Source organism: Gavialis gangeticus, unplaced genomic scaffold, assembly GCF_001723915.1.
Source record: "Gavialis gangeticus isolate Ggan-Ray unplaced genomic scaffold, GavGan_comp1, whole genome shotgun sequence".
Lineage (NCBI taxonomy): Eukaryota > Metazoa > Chordata > Crocodylia > Gavialidae > Gavialis > Gavialis gangeticus.
In genome coordinates this window covers 5,898,886-5,920,843 of record NW_017729030.1, presented here as the reverse complement: position 1 = coordinate 5,920,843, position 21,958 = coordinate 5,898,886, and the positions used below count along the sequence as shown (strand labels likewise).

The 21,958-nt window shown below is 42.4% G+C and overlaps 1 protein-coding gene across 9 annotated transcripts in view; it reads right to left on the bottom strand.

Moving 5' to 3' along the window:
• The window catches only part of TENM3 (teneurin transmembrane protein 3), a 552,323-nt gene that overhangs the window by 90,161 nt on the left and 440,204 nt on the right, over nt 1-21,958 (bottom strand). For all 9 annotated transcript variants that reach the window (XM_019521869.1, XM_019521871.1, XM_019521872.1 and 6 more), the window contains one exon: nt 10,285-10,431. In XM_019521869.1, the coding sequence (XP_019377414.1) occupies nt 10,285-10,431 (147 nt within the window). The remainder of the gene's footprint in view (nt 1-10,284; nt 10,432-21,958) is intronic.

Below are 21,958 nucleotides of genomic sequence, written 5' to 3'. Positions count from 1 at the left end.
AGGGGCCACCAAAGACTACCGAGGGGAGCTGAATGGTGAAGCCACCCTGATTGGCTAGTAGGACATCACGACCACCCATCTGGATTTGATGCGGCAGCAGCTCGTCATGGCCACACGCCATCAGCCAGCTGTTGCATGCAGGCCCACACAGCAAACCCTACATCTGCTGTATGCATGCGTGTGCACGTGTATCCTGGATGCCTGTATTTTCTCACCCCTGATGTTGGTGGCCTCAGCCCCAACAGGCTGTTTGGTTCTGTGAAGCCCTGGCCAACTAGCTCCTCACCTGTGTGGATCGGGAGCCCTCCCTGGATGAGCAGGGCCAGAGGGCTTCCGAGTGCTCATGCCCTGAAACCGGACCATAGGTCTCCAGCCCAAGGCACCACTGCCCACAATCCACATAGTAACCCTTATCCTCTCTCTTGCACTCCCTCCTTCCCTTCTCCCCACCCTGTTCCTTGATGGGCACACACCAGGATGCAGGGGAATGAGGTGCAAGAAAGAGACATGCCTCATTTTAATCAAAAGATGGAAATGACAAACTTTTAGTGTTGTTTATTAAACAAAAACTGTGCCAGACTGTCTGCTTCAGAACGGGGAAACTTCTCAGCTAACATTGAGACCGGCTGCACTGAGCAGTTAATGACGATGGGGAGGATGGGCAGCTGTAGGGGCTCATCTTAACAAGCATAAAACCTTGGGGCAGCAAAGGGAATACGATGCATGAAACTGCCGATCCTCAGTTTAATTAAATGTTGCAGCTGCCAGACTGATCATGTGCATAATAAAGAAAACCTATGGAACACTGCCCACTCTAGAACTGGGACCAAAGCCCACGGGGCCTGCAGTGGCCTGGCCTGGTGGGCTGCCCATTCCCCCCTTCCTTTTGGGGCCCTCCATCTGCACTGGCGACCACCAGAGGCTGAGGATAGTGAGTTGGCCCTGGAAGGTGGGCTGATTCACTGTTGGCTCTGGCAGCAGGTCTCAGGCAGTCTGGTCCTTCCCCCCTCCCCAGTGCTGCTCCCTGAAGTGAACCCCACCAGACATGTTCCTGGCTCCTTGGACCATAGCTCAGTGGGTCCCACATGCCATATCTCCTGTTCCAGGGCTTCCCTGCACCCCAGCATCTCACAATCAGTGTGCAGTGTGGATCTTTCCCACACGGCTGCTCATCCAGACTCCCCATGGGACTCTCAGGCATATTTCACCTAAGGAGGAGTCCCTAAAGCAGGGCTTTCCATGCTGGGAGGGGGTAGGGGGCAGACAGCAGCCTGCCCACCACTCTGGCCTGGGACGGCAATAGTCTCCCTGTGAAAGGGAGTGCTAATGCCACTCAAGAATGTCTTAGCCGGATCCCAGGCTATGTTTGACTCTGTGCGTGAACTTCTTATCCTGGCACTGTGACTCTCAGCTCCATATTGGCATGGGTGGCCTCCCTCAGAGTGGCTGACAATCCACAGACCTCATTCTTGGACCTTTGCAGTGTGTTCCTGGGCCTGGGTAGCTTTTTCAAGTGCCACAGCACCATGGGTGCTAGCAGTCACCAATCTGCCCATTCTAACTATCCACACCAAGGGACCCCTTTGGTCCTCATGTTGCCAGTCCTGTCTAGGCGCATGTGTCTGGCACCCTGCAGGTATGTAGCTAACAATCCTGAATCCAGCATCTTGGGCTCCACAACCAGGCCTTCCATGAACAAAGGTGGAATATGCAGACAAGGGAGACACTGAGGGACCTCTGGTGAGTCCCCTATCCAGACCCTTTCCCCTGCCTGGAGCCAGAACCTGTGTAACTCCTCACGGCCTGGTGCTGGCCATGGCACAGAACACCCATGTTCTGGCTTCCAGCTGGGAAAACCCAGACACGTGGGTTCCATCTCCCTGCTGTAGGAGTCAGGAGGGCTGGGAAACCCAAGCATCGGGGCCCAGAGGGATGAGCCTTCTCTGGTTCTCCTGGACGGGAGGGGGAGGGGGAGGGGGTTTGCTAAGGAGAATTCCCATTTCCCACTGTGTATTACCTGCAGTGGTGCTCATTCATAGCTGCTCTGGCAAACAGCACCCAGAGGCTCACCAGTGAAAACATACACTTTTGCCTGTTGGTTACACCTCAACTGTGAGGCTTAAAAAAAGCTTTCAGTGTCTATCAGGGGTCTGTTTGGGTTACAGTTTAAATCAGGTGGATCTGGATAAACAGGCCGGCCTCTCAGGAAAGCAACGCAACCTTGAGGGATGAGGTGCCCAGTTGTCAAATACACAGATTAATGGTCCCACTCACTGTAACACAGACTGATAAGCCCCCAACAACAGTAGGGTGCCCCCACCATGGTGCCTCTGTTTTGTTCCATGTCAGTGGTGCGGCAGTTGTGCAGGAGGGTGAGGGAGGTGCTTGCGAGGCACAAGGTCAGTGGAGAGCTTCGATAGATCACTATTGTCACTCTTCCACCTGGATAATTGTTGAGCCAAGAGTATGCTGAATATCAGAGTAGGAAATCACATCCTTTCCTATAAGCATATCTCAACCTACCAAAGAGTCATATTAGACCATTTTCTCACCTATAGACATCATATTTAGAAGGTCAGCAGTAAAATCTCTACACAAGTAGCTGCCTTAAGACGTTTAGCCAGCACAACATCATGTGCCAACTTCAAAGTGCTCAGAACCATTGCACTTGCAATGGTATATGCCCCAGCAGATTACTGTGCTCCTGTATGGTCCAGAAGTTATCACTCTAAAAAGATGAACACTGTACTTAACAGTGAAAAGAGACTCATAACAGGCTGCACAACTTGCACACAGAGATGTACTCCCTGCACTCTAGGGCATTAGACCAAGTGACATAGGAAGACAGACCCTAACTGCTTCCCTACTGCCAGGTTTCTGGGCTTTGTGTGTTGTGCTAAATTTAGATAAGGGGTGGGGTAAATGGAAATAAAATGATTGTTCAGGGTAATTCAGTCTCAAATCTATTCCTACAGCATTTTATACCAACAACAAATGAGTCCCCCACTGGGTATGACCTTGACAGACAAGTGTGGATCAAACTGAACACACCGAGATTTAGATACAGGTACTTCAAAACAACACTGTACAGGCTGAACATCTTGGACAGCCCTCTGTGCAAATGTGGCATCTACAATCAGCACAGCACTTAATTGAAAGCTGCAATTTTTACAAATACCCAGATGGGGGTAGATGGAATCTGCACACTGAGACACTGAGTTATAATACCAGACAGTGGCTCATACGGCTGGAGGGAACAAGGGGGGGGGGAGTTAGAAACAGGGTTTTCACTGCCTTGGGTTACTGAGAACGTGGGGACAGAGCTGGCCTGGCTTGGGTGACCATATGGACTCTGGCCAAGGCTAGTGTACTGTCCTAGAAGGGGGATGGTGAGCAGGATGCTGCAGTACTCCACAAGACATCAGTGGAACATGACATACCATGAGTCATGATGGGATGTGGTATAGACGTTTGTTATGGTGCTCTAACCTACAGCGCTAAAGTCTGATACCACATCCATCCAGGGTTATCTTACAACAGGATCTGCCATTTTTACAGCACTCTAGGTTCCCTGTCTGTTCGGTTACATGTGTAGAGCACTGTGTGTGCCTACCATGCAATAAGTTTAACTTCGGTACCTGGCCTTAGTTTCTAGATCATACAGCTCAGACCCAATCCAAATCTCCTATTAAATTAGTGGGATTTTTTCCACTGACTTCAATGAGTTTTGGACCAAGCTCTTAAAGTACAAATCAAGTATATTTCACAGAAGGTTTCTGTTAGGGTTGATGGCCTGCCAATTTTAGAAAAGGCTGAAAAACCTGGAGAGCTGATAAGGTCCAGAGGTTTTTTTCTACCAAAACAGCATGTACTGTAGGCTCCAAGTCAAAGAAGCTTCTTTTTTCAAAGAGTTTCCAATATCACTGGATTCCTGACAGGTCTTTCAATCCCTCATGGCTCCTTATAGCATGCATACATGGAGTTGTGTTTCAACAGAATGCAACTCCACAGAGGAATGTGAGGACTTGAGTTTCATCTAGAATGTAAGTGAGTTCCTTTAATTTGGGCCATAACCAGCAGCTCATTTTTATATAAAGCATGCCTTGATTTAAACAGTTATGCTGCATATACAACAATGATTAAATTTGGGCTAGTTCTTTATTGCATATATATAAGAATAACTTTTTTCAGTTAGGATTCAGCTTTCTCTCTCTTGGCTGCATATGCTTTGCTTGCACACATTTCAAATGGATCCCCTTCACTTCTCAAACGTACATGAAAAACAGAAGACAGTGCATGTTTTTTGTGTGTTGTGCCTGGATGCTCCACAGTGGACCGCAACCAGGAGAGCAACATTTTCTAACATTGCATCCAACTCAAACCATAAGGGAAAAATAGTTATCCTTTGAGAGAAAAAATGAGATCCATAGTAATGTGTAAACCTACATCAAAATAAAGCCACATAAGAACTACTCAAAAAATATGGAAGAATACCTCAAATAGAAAAGTGATTAAAATTATTCTTAATCTACAGCTGTTTCCCAGAGACAATTCCCAGTGTTCTCTGTGTTCAGCGAAATTCATGATCTAATAGCTACGGATAGCAGATACAGTGTTTAATTTGTATTCAATCTAAACTTACTAACATTAACCATAGTATGTCAATTAGCTAGCAACCAAGACAACAGCCATTATTTAACCAGTGAATCTAGTAGAACGTAAATAACGCTGTTCAGAATACAGTCTCAAATCAAGATAAATTCAGCATACGTGTTCAGAATACTTAATCTCTTAAAATAAACACACACAGGGAAGAAATATCCTTTTGCCAATACCTATTGCTGTTTGGAATCTAGATGATTTTCTCAGAGAGTCCTAGTTGATTAACACTGTTCTTTGTGACTGGAGAAACAACACATCTCTTTGAGGATGACTGGCAAGCAGGCACTTACCTTTCCCTGTTACTCTTTTTCAGTACCCTTCCTTACTGGGATGCGTAAGAATTGAAAAATATACTGATAGTCAGTTGAGGACTCCTCTAAGAGTGCAGTTTGCTATATCCAATTTACCATTTCTGGTGGCCATAATCAAGGCTTGAAAATAATAAAAATAAGTCTCTTGCTGAGTCATTTAGATTGAAAAGAAATGCTATGGAAGGGGGCAACATGATGAAATGGCAGAGCAATATGTCATCTGACTCAAATCCCTACTCTACCAGCATTCTGCCAAACCTTACAGAGCTGGGAACTGTTTGTCAAAGAGATAGAAATAAAACCAGAATACAAATTAAAAATGACCACCCCCAAAGTTGCAGGCGATGGTTTTGGCTTAGTCTTTTGATATATCTGTTGAAAAATACTTTTTCTTGTTTTCTTTCAGTGGATTCTTTCTCTTTTTCTTTGCTTCCTGAGGCTAGTGCTCTCTCTCATCCTTCTACTTATCTCTCTTCTTTCTTTTTTTCTTGTGCTTTTTCTGTCCTTTTTCAATTCTGGAGGAGCATCTCCTTTTTTCCTCCTCCTGTTTATTTTGCTTCTCCTTATCCCTTCAATTCTCTCTCTCCCCATCTCTGTGCTATGTTATCAGCTGTCAACTTTCTCCCTTGCTTTCTGATATCTCACCTCATTCTGTTATCTCTCACATTTAACTGATCAGCTTTCTTCTCTCCCAGGGATTTCACCTTTTCTTTTTTTTTATACGCTACACAATCTATTTTTCCCCTCTCAAAGTTATTCTTGTGCTAGTACCTCTATTTTCTCTTCCATTTTGCTTTCTTTCTCTTCTTCTACTTCATCCATACTGCCTTTATCTCTCAGAAACCAGTTCTCTGAATGGTACTTTTCTGTGTCTAGAAAGTAAGAATATGTCTGTATGACACAACACAGTGCCATGTAAAGATACCCAAACTAGCTCTGAACAAGTTAGCTCAGGGACTGGAAGCAGTACAGAGAATGCCCCACATGCATATTGAGCAGAACATAATTCCCTTTACTGCATAACATGACTGAGGACCTAATTATTTCCCTGTTTCTTGCATCTAAGACATTTATCTGCATAAATAGCATCTTTCAGCCCCATTGTCGACTGTAATGTAACTGAACTCTGTTTAGCAGCATAATAACTGGCACACAAATACTATTAGAGACACTGATCATGATAGGAGCTAGTTAGTTTGGGGGCTGCTAATAGCATAGTACTGACAGCAATTGAGACAGACTATTCTGTACTTAACAAAAATAGTTTGCGTTAAGTTCAAATATGTGCATACTCTAGTTAAGTGCATAGCCTTTTTACAGTCCCTAGGGTATACATTTAAGCAGAGTATTGTCTAAGCATGGCAGTGCAGCACTATGCTGGGACTAATGGACCCTACTTCTGAAAGCCAGGGAGAAGCACAGCACTAGTACGGTTATAACATTTCCTACCTCAGGTATCTTATCCTAAAGCTAAATTCTCTCCTATTGTTAACTGGCACAGCTCCACTGAAGTCCATTTCACTGATTTCAGCAAGCCTGAGCCAATTTAAACAAACAGGGAATTCAATCTGAAACTGGCTTACTGCTCAACTGAATTGATTGGTCACTAAAAGGTAATGGATCACCTCAGGACCCTAAACATGAAAAGTTAATTCAAAATACAAAATAAGCAAAGCAGAAAGGTTGGAAATAAGTTTTTTCTTGATGCATAACCCATAAAATAGAAAATAAACTTGGCAAAGAGGTTTTGACCATAATGACCACAGTGGGTAAAGTGTTATTACTATCATTATTCTTTATATTTTTTTCTACTATAGTAGGGCCTATCAACTTCAGCTGGGACCAGGTCTCCACTGTGCTAGATTGAGGGAAAGAGACTATGAGAAGGGTATGAAAAACCTGCAGCTAATCAGCCCTGTGGAAGGAGTTTCCAGCTACAATTTGAAAGAAAGGGCCAAGCACTGGTGTTTGGGCCAATGCAAAGGTCTGTGGCTGAGTTTTCTGAGCTGTTTCACTTAGCAGCTTTTCTTCCCCAAGCTCTCAAGGCTGGGGAAATAGATTAGGAAGTAGGAGTTGTAGCTTCCCTTGAAGAGAAGCCTGCCTCCCTTGCAGACTAAAGAATAACAAGCAGTTTCTGTAGTGTGAGCAGAGGCAGGGGCTTACACCCCATCTAGATTGGTGCTCTGCTTGCCCACCCTTAGTTATGTTACTGCTGGAGGACCTTCGAATATGTGGCAAGGCAGAGGAACAGGAGCAATTTGAAGCTTGATTTACACTAGACAACATAGATTCCTTTTCGTGGTAGATGAGACTCTGAAGACATCTGAAAAGTTGTATCTCCCTGTACTTTGTCTTTTAGGTCCCAATTCTGCAGCACGTATGATACAGGCAGAGCCTGAGGGAAGGTTCTTTTATGGGTTAAGAGCTGGTTAAAAGGTTCAAATCAAAGGGTAGGGCTAAATGGTTACTTTTCATTTTGAAGGAAGGTCAAAAGGGCAGTCCTACAGGGACAAGGCCCAATTTTATTCAACATTTTCATCAGTGATCTGGAATTGGGGGGGGGGGAGGGAGGCACAGTGAAATTTCCAAGTTTGCAGGTGATACCAAATTATTCTGGGTAGTCAAATCACAAACTGATAGAGAGGAGATATAGAAAGCCTTTACTAAGCTAAATAAGTAGGCAAAAATGGTAGGTGAACTTCAATGTCAACAGGTGCAAGGGGAAAAATAACCTCACCTATACATACACAATGCTGGGTTCTGAACTAGCTGTTATAACTCAGGAAAGAGACTTTAGAGTCACTGCAGACAGTTCTCTAAACACATCAGCTCAATGTGCAGCTGCAACCCAAAAAAGCCAATAAAATGTCTGGCATCAATAAGAATGGACATTAAAACAAGATGGAGAACATGATCATGCCATTAGTCAAATCCGTGGTGTGCCCACATCTTCCAATACTGTGTGCAGTTCTGGTCTCCACAGCTCAAAATGGATGTAGTAGGATTGGAGAAGGTACAGAGAAGGTGCTACCAAAATGACTGTGGTATGGAGTACTTGCCATACCAGGAGAGACTAAAAGGCTACGACTCTTTGGCTGCTTGCAGATGCTGAAAGAACAAACAAGCAGTGCATTAGTTGGACCTGACTTCGCAGCATCTATAAAGATTGGGTGCTTCAACAGGGCTTTTTGTCATGTTTCCACCAGCTATTAGAAAAAAGTAACAAGAAAACCCCACTAAAGTGCCAGATCTTTACAAATATCGGGTGAGCTGGGTCCAACTAAGGTGCTGTCTCTTCTGGGCTCAGTCCAGGGCTGCATAGAGTTTAAAGTAAAGCACTGGATGTTTGTTTTTTTCAACATCTGCAAGCAGCCTTTCATTTGGAAAGAGGGCTGAGGGGGGATATTATAGAGGTCAATACATTCATGAAGGGTAAGGACAAAGTGAACAGGGAGCTGTTATTCACCAAGTCACAGAACACTAGAACTAGGAGCACCCACTGAAATTAGCAGGAGACAGGTTTAAAACTAACAAGAGAAAGTACTTTTAATGTAGTGCATAGTTAACTTAGAGGTAAATAGCATAGCTAGGTTTAAAGAGGGACTAGACATATTTACGGATGACAGATCTATTAAACTTCAACAGAATGGCTGGAGATGTTTCCTCTGGCACCTCAATCTGGTTCAATGCTCTCCCTCTAAAGCACCCACTCCTGCCAGAGTCAGAGACAGGTTACTGGACTAGATGGACCATTGGTCTCCCCAGTATTGCACTCCTTGGGTTCTTAAGTAAACAGTCCTGAATATATCTCGATGTAGATCAGTGACTTGCTATCTAAAACAGAAATATTCAGTTGCTTGTGCGAGTGACAGATTGAAGGAAAGCAGTGGCTGCTGAGAGTGTTCTGTCAATCACCTGCATTCACAAGCTTCAGGTAAGTAAGATGTTCCTACACTGAGTGCACATCTTCATGATAAAATTCTTTCTAGTGATTGTTTCTATAGGCCAAAATGCAAAATCTTCAGTCCATTCTTTCACTAATGGTAAATTCCAACCAAAGTCAATGAAAATTTTGTTCGTTATGATTTCAGAATGGTTCCTTATTTGCACACTATATTATTTTTCAAATGCTTCCTGAATTAAGACCCTGCATAATCTAATATGGCATGGAAAACAATACTTCATTAACAGGTTTTTAGCACATATTTCACCTGCTATGGTGATCTCTTAAGGCACAGCTTTCTAAGTGATGGCCTGCAGGCAATAAGCAGCCCCCGGGGGGTTAATCTGTGCCTCCCAGGGTCCTGGCCTGGGCGCTGTTCTCCCTGTGCCTCTCCTGCTGCTGCTGCTAGAGGTTCTAGGCTGGCCCTCCTTCCTCCAGGTTCTACTGCCTGCCTCTGCCTCTAGGGCAGGGTGGGCAAAATGGCAGATCTAGCCAGCAGCCAGACTTCATTCCCCAGCAGCCCCCATCTGTGTCACTGTGGCTGGTTTCCATGGAGACCCCAGTGGTGGTGGTGCCGTGACAGCATGGGGCCACGGTTTCCATGGAGACCAGCCCCAGCAGCCCTAGCAGGGTGCGTGGCTCAGTGGGGAGCTGCTCCAGGGCTGGGATCTTACAGTGGTGACAGCTTGGTCCAGAACCGGGGCAGAGCCACGATCCTCTGTTTGCCTCTGCCCGGGGCATGCAGGCAGCAGATTGCAGCTGTGTCCTGCCTCTGGACCACACTGTCACTGCTGCAAATTCCTAGCCTCAGAGCAGCTCCCTGTCCAGCTGCGTGCCCTATCAGTGTTGCTGGGGCAAGTCTCCATGGAAACCCTGGTCCTGCGCTGTCATAGTGCCGCCACTCCTGGGGTCTCTGTGAAAACTGGCTGCAGCTATGCAGGCAGGGGCTGCTGGGAGACGGAGTTGGCCATGGACTTGATCCAGTCCACAGGCCAGACTTTATCCGTAGAGCAGGGGCAAGCAGAGTGAGGCAGGGTGGTGTAGCCTGCTGGGGTAAATGAGCCGGCAGTTAGGCAGCCTGCGGGGATCCAGGGACGAAGGAGGCAGTAGCGCCCACATTGTGGGGTTGCCTGTTGTGTGGCAGGGGCTACTCAGAAGCTGGATAGCCCTGTCTTAAGAGCTGGTTGGCTTCCCATGTGAAAGTAGTAAATGTTCCAGTGCATTCTTATGGGCCGCTCATCACAGTTAGTAAAATATATGACTCATGGTGGGTTTTTTGTTTTTGTTTTTTCTTTTTACTCAGTTGTAAGATTCTCAACAGTTCAATATATTTTCCCCAGTGTTCAAGTTTCACTCAGTATCTCTTACCTCCTTCATTGTCCTTGCTATCTGTGCAGAGAGTTTCCATGGCTACATCACATCCGGCTCCTCGCCATCCTGGTTGGCAAACACAGTGCCAGCCATTTTGGTCTAATGTACATCTTCCATTGCTATTGCACAGGCCAGGGCAGCCCTCTGTTGAGAGACAAAGAAGGAAAACACAAGTGATTTAAATATTGCCATTATTTTCAATTTGAGAAAAAATACAAACAAGGGACACTTACTGGGAACAGGCCTTTATAACAGCACAAATACTGTAATTGCACATGGAGAGGAACAGCAACATTACCTAGGGAATGTAATTCTTAACGAAGTGGCATCTTTGATTGGCCTGACACTTGAGACACCACTTACCTGTGCAGGCAGGAAATAAATGCAACAATCCTCTAAATACCTGCAGGCCAGACAAAATTAACTTAATATTTTCTTTGGCAGAGTAACAAGAGAGGAGTGCATAGCAAAGTGCAAAACACGGCTGTGTTAAATGAGACCATTTCTGTGCTATCATTACAGATTATTTACTCTATGCAATATTGGTCACTTACTCGTACAAATTTTTAAGCTCTTTGTTACTATAAATAAACCCCTCCAAATGCTGAAGTAGAAAAGTGGGTGTGATTCCCTGTACGCAGTGAAAGAACATTAATTTTATCTGGTCTCAGAGTTGCCGTATATTCATGTGAAATTACAGTGCATTAAATAATTGCACAAAGTATAGGCCAATGTTAATGACTATACTTTATGCCAAAATACATTCCATTTCACAGAATAAGCAAAGCCCAGGAAATAGTGAAGCAGCTTAGCATCTATTCTAACAAACATTAGGATTCAGGCTGCATACGGATGGGACAGGACCAACAGGATTTCCAACTAAATGTAATAGCTGTGCGTATTTGATTACTTAGGACGGACAAAATGAAATACCATAAGGACCACAATAAAACATTGATAGACTGAACAAAAACACGGTAGTGACGTGCTTCAAGACAGATAGCAGAGAGTGATTTTTTGTGACAATCTCCCTAAGGCTTTTGTGCTGTTACCTTTATATCCTATCTTGTCTGCTTTTATGGCCAAGGAGGGAAAATTTGGGAAACAATTAAAATAATTTAATATATCCAAAATCTAAAATTGTTTTCAGTCTAACATTACATAAAAAACAATATCTGTCACTTCCTACTGATGAAATCTGGCATGCAGCCAACATGATCTATATGAGGATGATGACACTTTATAAATATGTAGATTCTTGTGCTCCTTATCTTATGATTGTGATAAGACGTTGACAGAAGCAAGTACAGATATGGCACTAAGTATCCTACAAAAAGTGGCTACAGATCAGATATTTTTGGAAACAACAGTTGTTTGTAAATGTATACAACATAAAAATAGTCAAACTTGTCATAGCCCTTTTGTTTGTTTTATATACCTATTATCTTTGCGAACTAGAATACTGTCCTGGCTTGATTAATTTAGTTGTGCTCGGAACAATCATTTTAAGGTAGTAGTTTAATGTTAAGGAATTATTAATTTACTGACTCCTTCCTCCACCTGTGTAACTTGACATAAAAAAAATTCTATGGGGTCTTTTGTCAAATTAGTACTTACTGAAGGAAGGGAATCAAAATAGCTTCTCATGACAAGGTATGATGAAGTTATACTTATGGATATCATGTAATTATGCCAGGCTGAGATTAGTCTTGCAGCTCTTTTTCTTTCAGGCTGTAGTTGCCAACTGTATTTATTGACTGTTTGTGCAGAAAGCAAATTTTACTTCTGAATGCATTTCTTCTGCTTGGTTATAGAAGACTTACATATTTAATTGACCTACTGACAATATATTGCAGAAATCAATTGAGTGCATTCAAGACTTAATTGTATGAAAGCCTGGATATTGCCATGAATATTGCCATATTCTAATGAAAAAAGCACAAATAAGGAATAGAAAAAAGGTAATTTGGGGAAAGAGGATTGGGGATTTTTAAAGTAATTTTTTCCCAATTATTTTTTACCATAACTGAAGATATGAGAAATTTGCTGTTTTATGGTGGGTCTTGGACCCCAATCCTTTTAACTGAAAATGTTGTATAAAATACATAAGCTTTTTCCGGCTTCTCATGCAAACCATAAAATATAATTTCACATACATTTTCAAACATTTAGATAAAGGAAGGCAACCGATTCTGTGTACAAGAAAAATCGTGTTACTCTTTCCATATATTTACATACATAAAAAAAAAATCAGTGTATTCTTTAGAAGGGATGGTTTCTTAAACAGCTACTCTTGTCCCAGAATGTTTCTTTTCCTAGCTATTTAATGCTTCACAGCTATATTTCTAATTAAAAGCTAGCAGAATCAAAATGTCAAACAGCAAATACACTATCTTCAGTTTTTGGTTCCAGCAGAAACTGATGTATTTATACAGTATATATACATAACAAGAAGCCAAATTTTAAATGTGTGACAAACATACAGGCTTAAATATTTTGAATCTGAGTTATGTTGAATCAAATTTATAATTCATGGAACAGACATAAGAAAAGGTTGCTTTTGCCAAGTCTACTTAAGTGGTCATTATATATTATTTTTGTATATAAATAGATATGTAGGTATATGCATGTCAACAAAGAGCAAATATACAGTACCTTTAACTACCTTATCCAAATAGTGAGCTTGAGAATTAAAAAGAAGAAAAGAACAGACAGACATTTCAGAAGTGTCACATACGACAAGAATTATTCAGAATTCACATGCAAATAGAGCAGGTGCAGCTGACACAGAGACCTTATATCACACAACAGAAATGTATTTCACAGCTACTAAAAATGCAAGAGATTCTCTTTTCAGCAAATGCAGTCATGATGCTGTGAAACACTCAGCATTTAAAAAGGAGGCTGCAGAATAAACAGCCACTACCTTTCTAAGAACGGGTTTTGCTTTTTTTCCTCTTTCAGACTTCTTTTGGCAGATTTTGACTAGTATAGAACAAATACAATCAAAACAAGCCTAGAAATATGTTTTTAATACACCTTAGAGCCATTACTTAGGCTTATGAACTTTAAACACTGACCAAGCTGGAAGATCAAGCCTTTGGTTTTCAGGTCATGAATTGCTTTGACAAGATAACCAGCAAAAGTACTGTATCTTAATTCTCATCTGCAATAACAGCATTTTAGGGAGGAATAATTTGCCTTTGCTTTAGCGCAACTCAGTTATTTGTCTGAGTCTACACAGCCAATTATGCAAAATAGCGAGCTAAATGATGAGAGTGGAGTTTTGTATATTGGAGACGATGGCACAGTAGTGACAGAACCGAAAGTGCCAAATCTATTTCATGTGGAAAGAAGGCTGAAATAAAACTAAGGTTTCAGTGTATAATAAATAAATAACACTGTATATCCAAAAGCAGCAAGTATTTAACCATACAGAGTAACAATACTTAGAATGAGAAGAATCCGCTTGAGCAGGGCAGGCTGGCAAATAAGACTGACACACAGGACACATTTTAAGCGGCAGCCCTGAAACTTTTTAATTAAAATACTGAGGAGGAAAGGTGCTACCGAGCGCCTACTCCCTGCCCTCCCATATCAGGCAGGTGCAAGAGGCCCAGATAACCGTTCTTGGTGTTGACCCTCTCTAGCCAACTGCTATCCTCTCCTCCAACATGTAAAAAGATGGAAGTGGTAGAGGCCACCCTGGGGCAGACCTTGGTATTCAAAGATTTCAGGTCTCCTCCTATAATAAACCATAATTTCAACAACTTTAAAAAGAGGAATGGAAATTAAAGCAGGATACATCCATCTGTTAAACATAACAGTTACAGGCCCACCCTACAAATTGAGACTTCCTAGGCCTCTAAATGCTGGAAACTGTAAGGGAAGAGAGGAAGGGGGCAGAGCAGTCTGTATATTCCTTGGATATATAAGACTCTTCCTCATAGCATTCACTCTGCTACTGTGAAATATTGGGTACTTGGCTAGACTCAGGCACTTCTTAGGTTCTTAGAGAGGATACCCTAGTCTACAGCAAGACAGGTGAGAGGACCATATTCCCCATTCTGGAACGTATGGGGAATATATGGTATTTTGCACTGCCGACCTTATGGGCTGTTGAAGTCACTGCTATTCACTCAAAATCCTCAACTCTAGGACTGGACTGGAGGGGATTAGGGTAGGCAAAGTTGTCATGTATACTCTAGGTCACTGTGAGAAAGAAAATGTTGTCCACTTTCTAGCTTTTGAAGAAGAAAAGGTAAGAAGCCAAAAGCTTGACTGGTTTAAGATAATGAAAAGCAGATAGGACACAATATTAACAAGGATAGGACATTTACAATGGTAACTATGAAGTAAGTATCTTTTCTTATAAACCAGCACAAAAGAGAAAAGAGAAACAGCTGCTTTTCAGTGTGGGCTCCATTATCTGCTCACTTCCCCCAGCAGAACTTGACTGACTTCACTAGAGGTGCTCTTGAATTATTCCTTTGTGCACATAAGAGACGAATCAAGTCTTGTCCATATAAGCTGCACACAACAGTTGCCTGAAGATAATGCAACATCTACTTGTGTTAGACTAGACTAGTGAGATGTTTCAAGTGTTTATATATGTAAGACTACATGCTATGAAACACAGAACTGGAAGGGACATCATGGGTCACTGAATTCAGTACCTGCAATCACAGGCATGTACCTCACATGCTCTGCTTCACAAACTTATCTAGCTCCATCTTAAAAGGAGGCTTTGCCCCTGCTACTCATATTGGAAAGCTGTTTCAGAACTTAACTGCTCTGAAGTTCGGTAACTTCTTATTTCCAGCCTAAATTTTTTCGTGGCCAATTTGTATCCGTTTGTCCTTAGAGAAAGGACAATGTTAGAAGCTGGAGCTATGATCAAACAGCACCTAAGGATTAAAAAATAAATGAAAAGTGACAAAAATGAAAAGGATAATATTTGAATGAAATGCAGCTCCTTAGGCTGTGCTGCCTGCTCTCCTGAATCCAAAAGTGGAGAGGGAGAGGATGATATCCTACAAGGAAACATGACATGGAAAGAAAAGGAGAATCTCTTTAGACTCTTCCTTGCCAGCTAGAGAGAATGCTGAGCTGAATTTGGGAAGAAATCCCTCCTCGTATCTGCATCATGTTATTTAAGCACCAGGGAGATTTGTTTTATATAGAATATTAGCGAAATAGTCAAATGACAGAATACGATGCATTTATTAAGGGCTTGTCTGACAGTGGCTACCTGTTTTTCTGGCTTTATAAAGGGCTCTTGTGAGCAGCTTGGCTAATGCCAAGTACTGTGAACTGTAGGTGACCTGGAATACCACAAGATAGAAAGGGGAAAAAAAGAGCAGTAAAATGCGCAATCTTATTGGACGTAGCTGAGATGAGGTCAGTAAGGGGCCAGTCTGATACAAGCTGAGGTGTAAAGTCTGTTTGGTGGTGCAGCAGGGGGTACAGGGCATCCTCCTGACTCTAACGGAAAGTGGAATGTTCTAAGCAGAAATGTAAATGCCAATATTTTTTTAGTATCTTAACAACACAATGAAATGCAAGTTGCACTTAAAATTTGTGCAATACCAACAGGCATATGCATAACAAGTGGCAGATACATTTCCTTTATGAACTGTCTTGCAAGGAACTGTTAATGCTGGAAAAAATTACATTTACCATAGCATGTTTCACAACAGGTCATAACCTGGACTATTTTTTTAATTTAATGTTTCCCATTAGTCTTCCATTAGAGATGTAAGTAGATATCTTCTGCAGATTATTCATATGCTACTTCCTGTAGATATGAGAGAACAGCCACAGTATGTGAGTAAGTACATATTAAATCCATTTATTCCAATCAGCTCCTGTTTAAATCAGCATGAGCAGCATACCCATTGATTTGATGTTCCTTAATTGGTACTCACTGCACTGTTTTATTACTGATTACCCTGTCATAAAGGATTATAATAGTGACATAATTTTAAATGCTGTATAACAAATTCATATTCTTATTAGTTTATTCATATCCTTTATGAGATATTTTCACTTACCATAATCTTTGTACTGTAAGACTAAGCTATAACATGCCAAATATTCTGTTTAGTAAATAGTCTCTTTAGGATGACTAACCAATATGACATTGTGCCAGTGATAAAATACTTTGCCAGTATTAACAGCTTTTTTGCCTCAGACTGGGAATATAAACATCATAGTCAGGAAAATTTGTTATGGATTTGACTATTTAATTTTTCCTGTTCTGGGAAGCTTGTTAAAAGAAAAAAAATAATTAAAGTTTCTCACATAAATTTGGCTCAATAAAACTCATATAAGCATACCTTCATTGAGTCCAGACTGGTGAATTATAACATGACTATTGACTTAGCTACATGTTTCACACTTTAGGAAAAAATGATTTAATGAATGGCATAAATTAATTCTGGGGAAAACATATGTGTGCCCTTGTGAGGAAATAGTATGATACGGAATTTAACAAGCAACATGATAGCAGATGTGTAGATGGACCTTTATCGGACAGTACAGCATATATATAGCTGCATAATGCTAACATTTCATTTTGGAAGCCAGTTCTCCAAATTTTTGATGTCTTACTGTCTGTCTGAATTAGTCCTTGTTGCACAACAGAATAGAAAGAAGTCTGAAACCCTTATGTAGAAATTTAAGGAAAAGACAAAGAGCAGTGGACAACTATAAATCTGCTATCATTTCCTTTTTTTAATCAAGTTTCATCACCTAGTTTAAAAAGTCATTTTTTCCCTTTTCCAGAGCTTGGAAGACTTGTTTTAGATCTTCTGGAGTGTTGTTGGGAATAAGAGACCACTATAAAAAAAACTTTCCCTTTCAGGATACAATTTTATTTGTCTGAATTCCCTTCTTCTAAATTGTGGATCTGGGAAGATAAAGATTTCTAGAACTTGTGCCTCTGTGCCAGGGGTTAAACAAGATCTGTGGGGGGGGAACATTTTTTGCTGAGCATGCTGTGAATTAGCCCCAAACCACACTGGGTAAGTAGAGACAGTCAAAAAGCCTGACGCTAAATCAGTTCAAACTAGGCAGCTTCCTTTAAGCTGCATATGTTGAACCAATAACCAACTGAACTGACATTCAATTTTCAATTGGGACAGGCAGGGGGAGGTCTGAACTGATCCAGGCCAGTAGGCAGGGGGCACTACATAACATCTCCCAGCCTACTGGCCATCATGGGCAACTGGTGCCTTCCAAGTCGGGGGGGGGGGCACTTGCCCCCTCCCCAGTGGCCAATCAGTGACCAGGGGCGGGGCATGCTGTGGCCAACTACACCAACTGGGGGGGGCAGTCCCCCCATGGCTAATCATGCCAACCTGGATGTGCCAGTGGCACACCCATAAGTGCCAAGGGTGCGCCCAGAAGTGCTTCTGGCGCCCCCACTCCCCAGCTGGCACTTACAGGTGGGGCACCGGTGCTCCCGCCTGCCCGCTGCCTAAGTGGGGAACACTGGCTGTCAGGGAGTGCACCAGCACTCTCCAGGGGTACACGAGCACCTCCATTCACCCTCTACATGTCGCTACTGCTGGCTATTGCCAGCCCAGCCACGTGTCCCCAGCCCCCTACTGTCTCCCCAACAAGGGGTTCAGGGGATGCCTGTCCAGGTGCTGGCTCACTTTGGGGGAGTCTCCGCCTCCAGAGGTTCCCCCAGCCTCGGTTCCCCAGCCCAGGCAGCCCTGGGGAGGCCCCCCCCTTCCCAGGTGCTGATTGCTTCAGCTGCTCCTGCAGGAACAAGGGAGAAGAAGTCCTCCATGCCAGATGCCTGTCCCTGCAGCCCAGCATGGGGGTACCAGGGAGGCCTTCCCTCCCTGGACCCCAGCCCAGGGTCCACCAGCCTCAGGAGCTGAGAAGAATTCTTCCCAACCCCACCAGTTTGCCTTAGCTGCTGCAGTCTTAGGTATAGCCCAGGGAGTGGAGGAAAATGCCTCTGCTCCCCTACATTAGTTTTGCCTCAGACTCTCAGCAACTAAGACAAAACTGTCTGTAGAGGAGCAGGAAAATTTCCCTCCAATCCCTCAAGCTGCCTGAGACTAGCAGGGGCTAAGGCAAGGTTCTAAGGCAAGATTTGCAATAGGAAGCATTCCTTCAGCTCCCTGGGGCTGCCCTTGGGCTGGGGGCAGGGGGAAAACCTCCTAAGGCAGGGGGAGCCCCCGTGCAGGCTGCATGGGCAGGCACCTGCCCGGGAGGACTTCTTCTCCTCCTCTCCTGTGGCAGCTGCTGAAGCAATCAGTAGTTGAGGACGGCAGAAGGCTACCAGGGTCTGAAAAGCTGACCCCACAGGGACTTTCACTCCCCCCATGTGCTGTGTAGACCCTGGCTGGTGGGGGGTCTGTTCCCCTGCCCCCTTGTCCATATGGACTAACAGGCAGGGAGCATGCTAAGGAGCAGAGGGGTGAGGCAGTCTCTGCTCCACTGGAACAGGCAGCATAACTCAGGGCTGCAAAGCATCCTGGGATGCTGGGGGACTTAGAGTTACCTTGAACCAGGAAGGGATCTGGGACAGAAGTTCTATAAACTGATTTGACCTAAATCAGTTAAGTCTGATAGTAACCGGTTTAAGATAATCCTGGTGTTGGGTCATTTTGAAAGTGGCTTCTTTGTGCTGAACTTCTGCTCTGTTACAGGTTTAAACCAGTTTCTGATCACCTAAACCAGTTTATGTGTAACTTCTGTTCCTAACCCCTGAGTGCCACCCTGATACCTCTCTCCTGCCTGATCTGCTGCTCTATTTTTGCTCCCTGCCCTATCTGTGATTGTGCTGCCTGTCCCCTTGCAGAGGCTATGCATGCTGCTTGTGGCACACATGCCATAGGTTGCCCCCCCAGACTAGATAACCTTGAAAGTCCCTTTACAATGCTGAGATTGTGTAATTCTAGATGGAATAGTATTTTCTAGGTGAATTTCTGTTTCCTTGAATGAGTTAAACATGTTATTTCTTTCTCTGTTTTCATTGCTCAAGGACTTATTCTTGCATGCCCTGTAGATTTCTGCAAGGAATAGCTAAAGTCACTGAATATTATTGCTACTTAAATCTGAAGCAATTTACTTTGCAGCAGCCATTGTTGGCTTCCACAGTTTCAGTGAAGAACAAATTATGGGTTTAAGATTTTCTGACCTGTGGTCAATCTTACTTCTATTCTTCTGATAAGTTAGTCTAATTGTCATTACTGAAAACCCCTGAATAGTCTGGGTTAAAATGTTGGTTGCTGTTAAAGATTTACATGGATTAAAATGTTGGTTGCTGTTAATGATTTACATGGGAATTAGAAGTTTAAGGTTATTATACACATACTTTTCCATGAACAGTCCATTAGTCCCCTTTTGTTTTCTTATTTAATGCCTATTTAACTCTAACACTTAAGGAGTACTTGGGAGAAAAGATGTCCTTGTCAAAGATTCAAAACATGCACTTAAAAGCTGAGACAGCTAAAAATCACGGCCGAGACCTCTGGCAAGTCGTCAAACAAAGACAAGACTTCAGACATATGCACATAAATCCCACTGTCTTGTAAGGAGAATTTGAAAGCAAAATTTGGGCTTGTTAGTGTCTAAGGAAACGGGTTCTGGCATTTTCATCCTTCTTCCTGACTGAAGTGCCTTTAGCCTGCCTTTGGCCCTACATGACTATGTAATGATGTAACTGTGCGACTAAACAATAGTTTTTATTTATTGGCTTCTTCAACTTAAGCAAGCTTTATAGCAAGCTTCAAAATCCTTCAAATCTATGAGATTCTGCTATTTTCCCAAAAGGTGCTTAGCTACAACTTTGCATGGGATGTTTATTTTAATGCAAATAAGCCAATTAGCAGTTTAGAGTACTATGAGAATGAAACGGCTATTCAGATAATGCAGATCCAAAAGGTGGTGTGGGTTAACCAATAACATACTCTTTTCAGCAACTTTAGATATAGAACCAATAGGAGTCTAGTGGGCAAGTTTTACAGTTACCTGGAAATGCAAAAATCTTTAGTAGTAACATCTGCAGTCACAAATGTTATGCAGATTTGAGGCTGACCTGAATGGATGAATAATTCTGCTCCCATATGTTTCATGCAAAGTTGTGGGATAATAGGGAATATATTTGTATTGAATTTCATTAAATATTAGCAATTTGGTCTCAAGCCATTTGTGATTAAAATACTGACATTTATCTTTGCATTATATGTCATAACATTACAGATTTATATTAACAAAATATATGATAGGTTTTGCATTCATAAATGTAACTGTAAATATCTTAGATAAAATCCTGGCTGTACTGAATTCAAGGCAATGGTCTCATGAAGCCAGCATTTTATCAATGAGTTTTCAACACATTTTCATATTATCTGTAATTAAATTGAAGTGTTGAACATTCTTTCTTGAAAATAAGACTATAAAAATAATGGACATATATTAACTAACCACCTTTCTTTTCAAGTCTAAATACAACCTTTTCAGGGTTCTTCACCTCATTGGGTGTGATTGGTTCAATTCCGTTAGATCAAAAAGAAAAAAAACAACTTAGGAGGAGCTTCTGTATTGGACCAGTGAATACTCTTTCTTGTGTGACAGAGGCAAAGATTTCTCATTTCTTACCTGTGTGTGCCATTTGTGAGTTCATGCCACCTACATGCATGAATGTTCCAAAGCTAAACAGCTTGGGGGCACCCATGATTCTAGAAGGTCCATGCACAGAGAAGGCGAAAGTTATTACTCATTATAGAATTTCCTGGTTATCCTCTCTTATATAGCAAGATGTTTTTTTCAGGAAGCATGTTCTTGTGAGGTCCCCTGCATTAAATTTAGGTCCCAAAAACACTCCTTAGAAGAGTTTCCCTGTGAAAGATAATTCTGTCTAGGTTAGCATAATTTTGTGTGCCTATGGGACATAATGCCAAAAGTCCTTTACCTGGCTCACTTCGTTGAGCCTCAGCTTCAGGATGCACCAGTAGGGGAGCTGCTTCAAGATCAGAAGACCTAGTAATTCATGCAAGTTTTATTCCAGATCCACTCTGTCTGACACCCCTCTTAGCCTGCTCAACCTCCCGAAACTGTTCCTATACTTTCATTTGTCAAGCATACACACTTTTCCCCCCCAAAAGTGCTGTAACTCACTATAACCAAGCTAGCCATATTGTAATCACTTTTTTTTTTATATTAGCAAGCGGACAACATTTGGCCTGACTTACTTTTGATCTTGTAACATGATGAACAATGGTCATATTTTACATCTGTTGTAAAAAGAGCCTTGAGCTAAACACATGCTGAATTAAAATGGTGCAAACCTTACAGATCTCTAGCAGAGAATACTGGGTAACTTAGGCATACCTGAACACTCAGGCTAGGGACAGAAGTTACACATAAACTGGTTTAAGTGATCAGGAACCGGTTTAACAGAGCGGGGGGGGGGACGGGACCTGATGATCTCATGAGGTCTCTTCCAGCCCTAAACTTCTGTGAATCTCTGTGTGAATCTGTAACAGAACAGAAGCTCAGTGCACATAAACCAATTTCAAAATAGCTAAAACTGGCTTAAGATAAATCTGGTTGAATTGCAGACTTAACTAGTATCATACTTAACTAATTTGAGTCAAACCAGTTTATGAAACTTCTGTCCCAGACCCATTTTCCTGGTTCAAGTTAA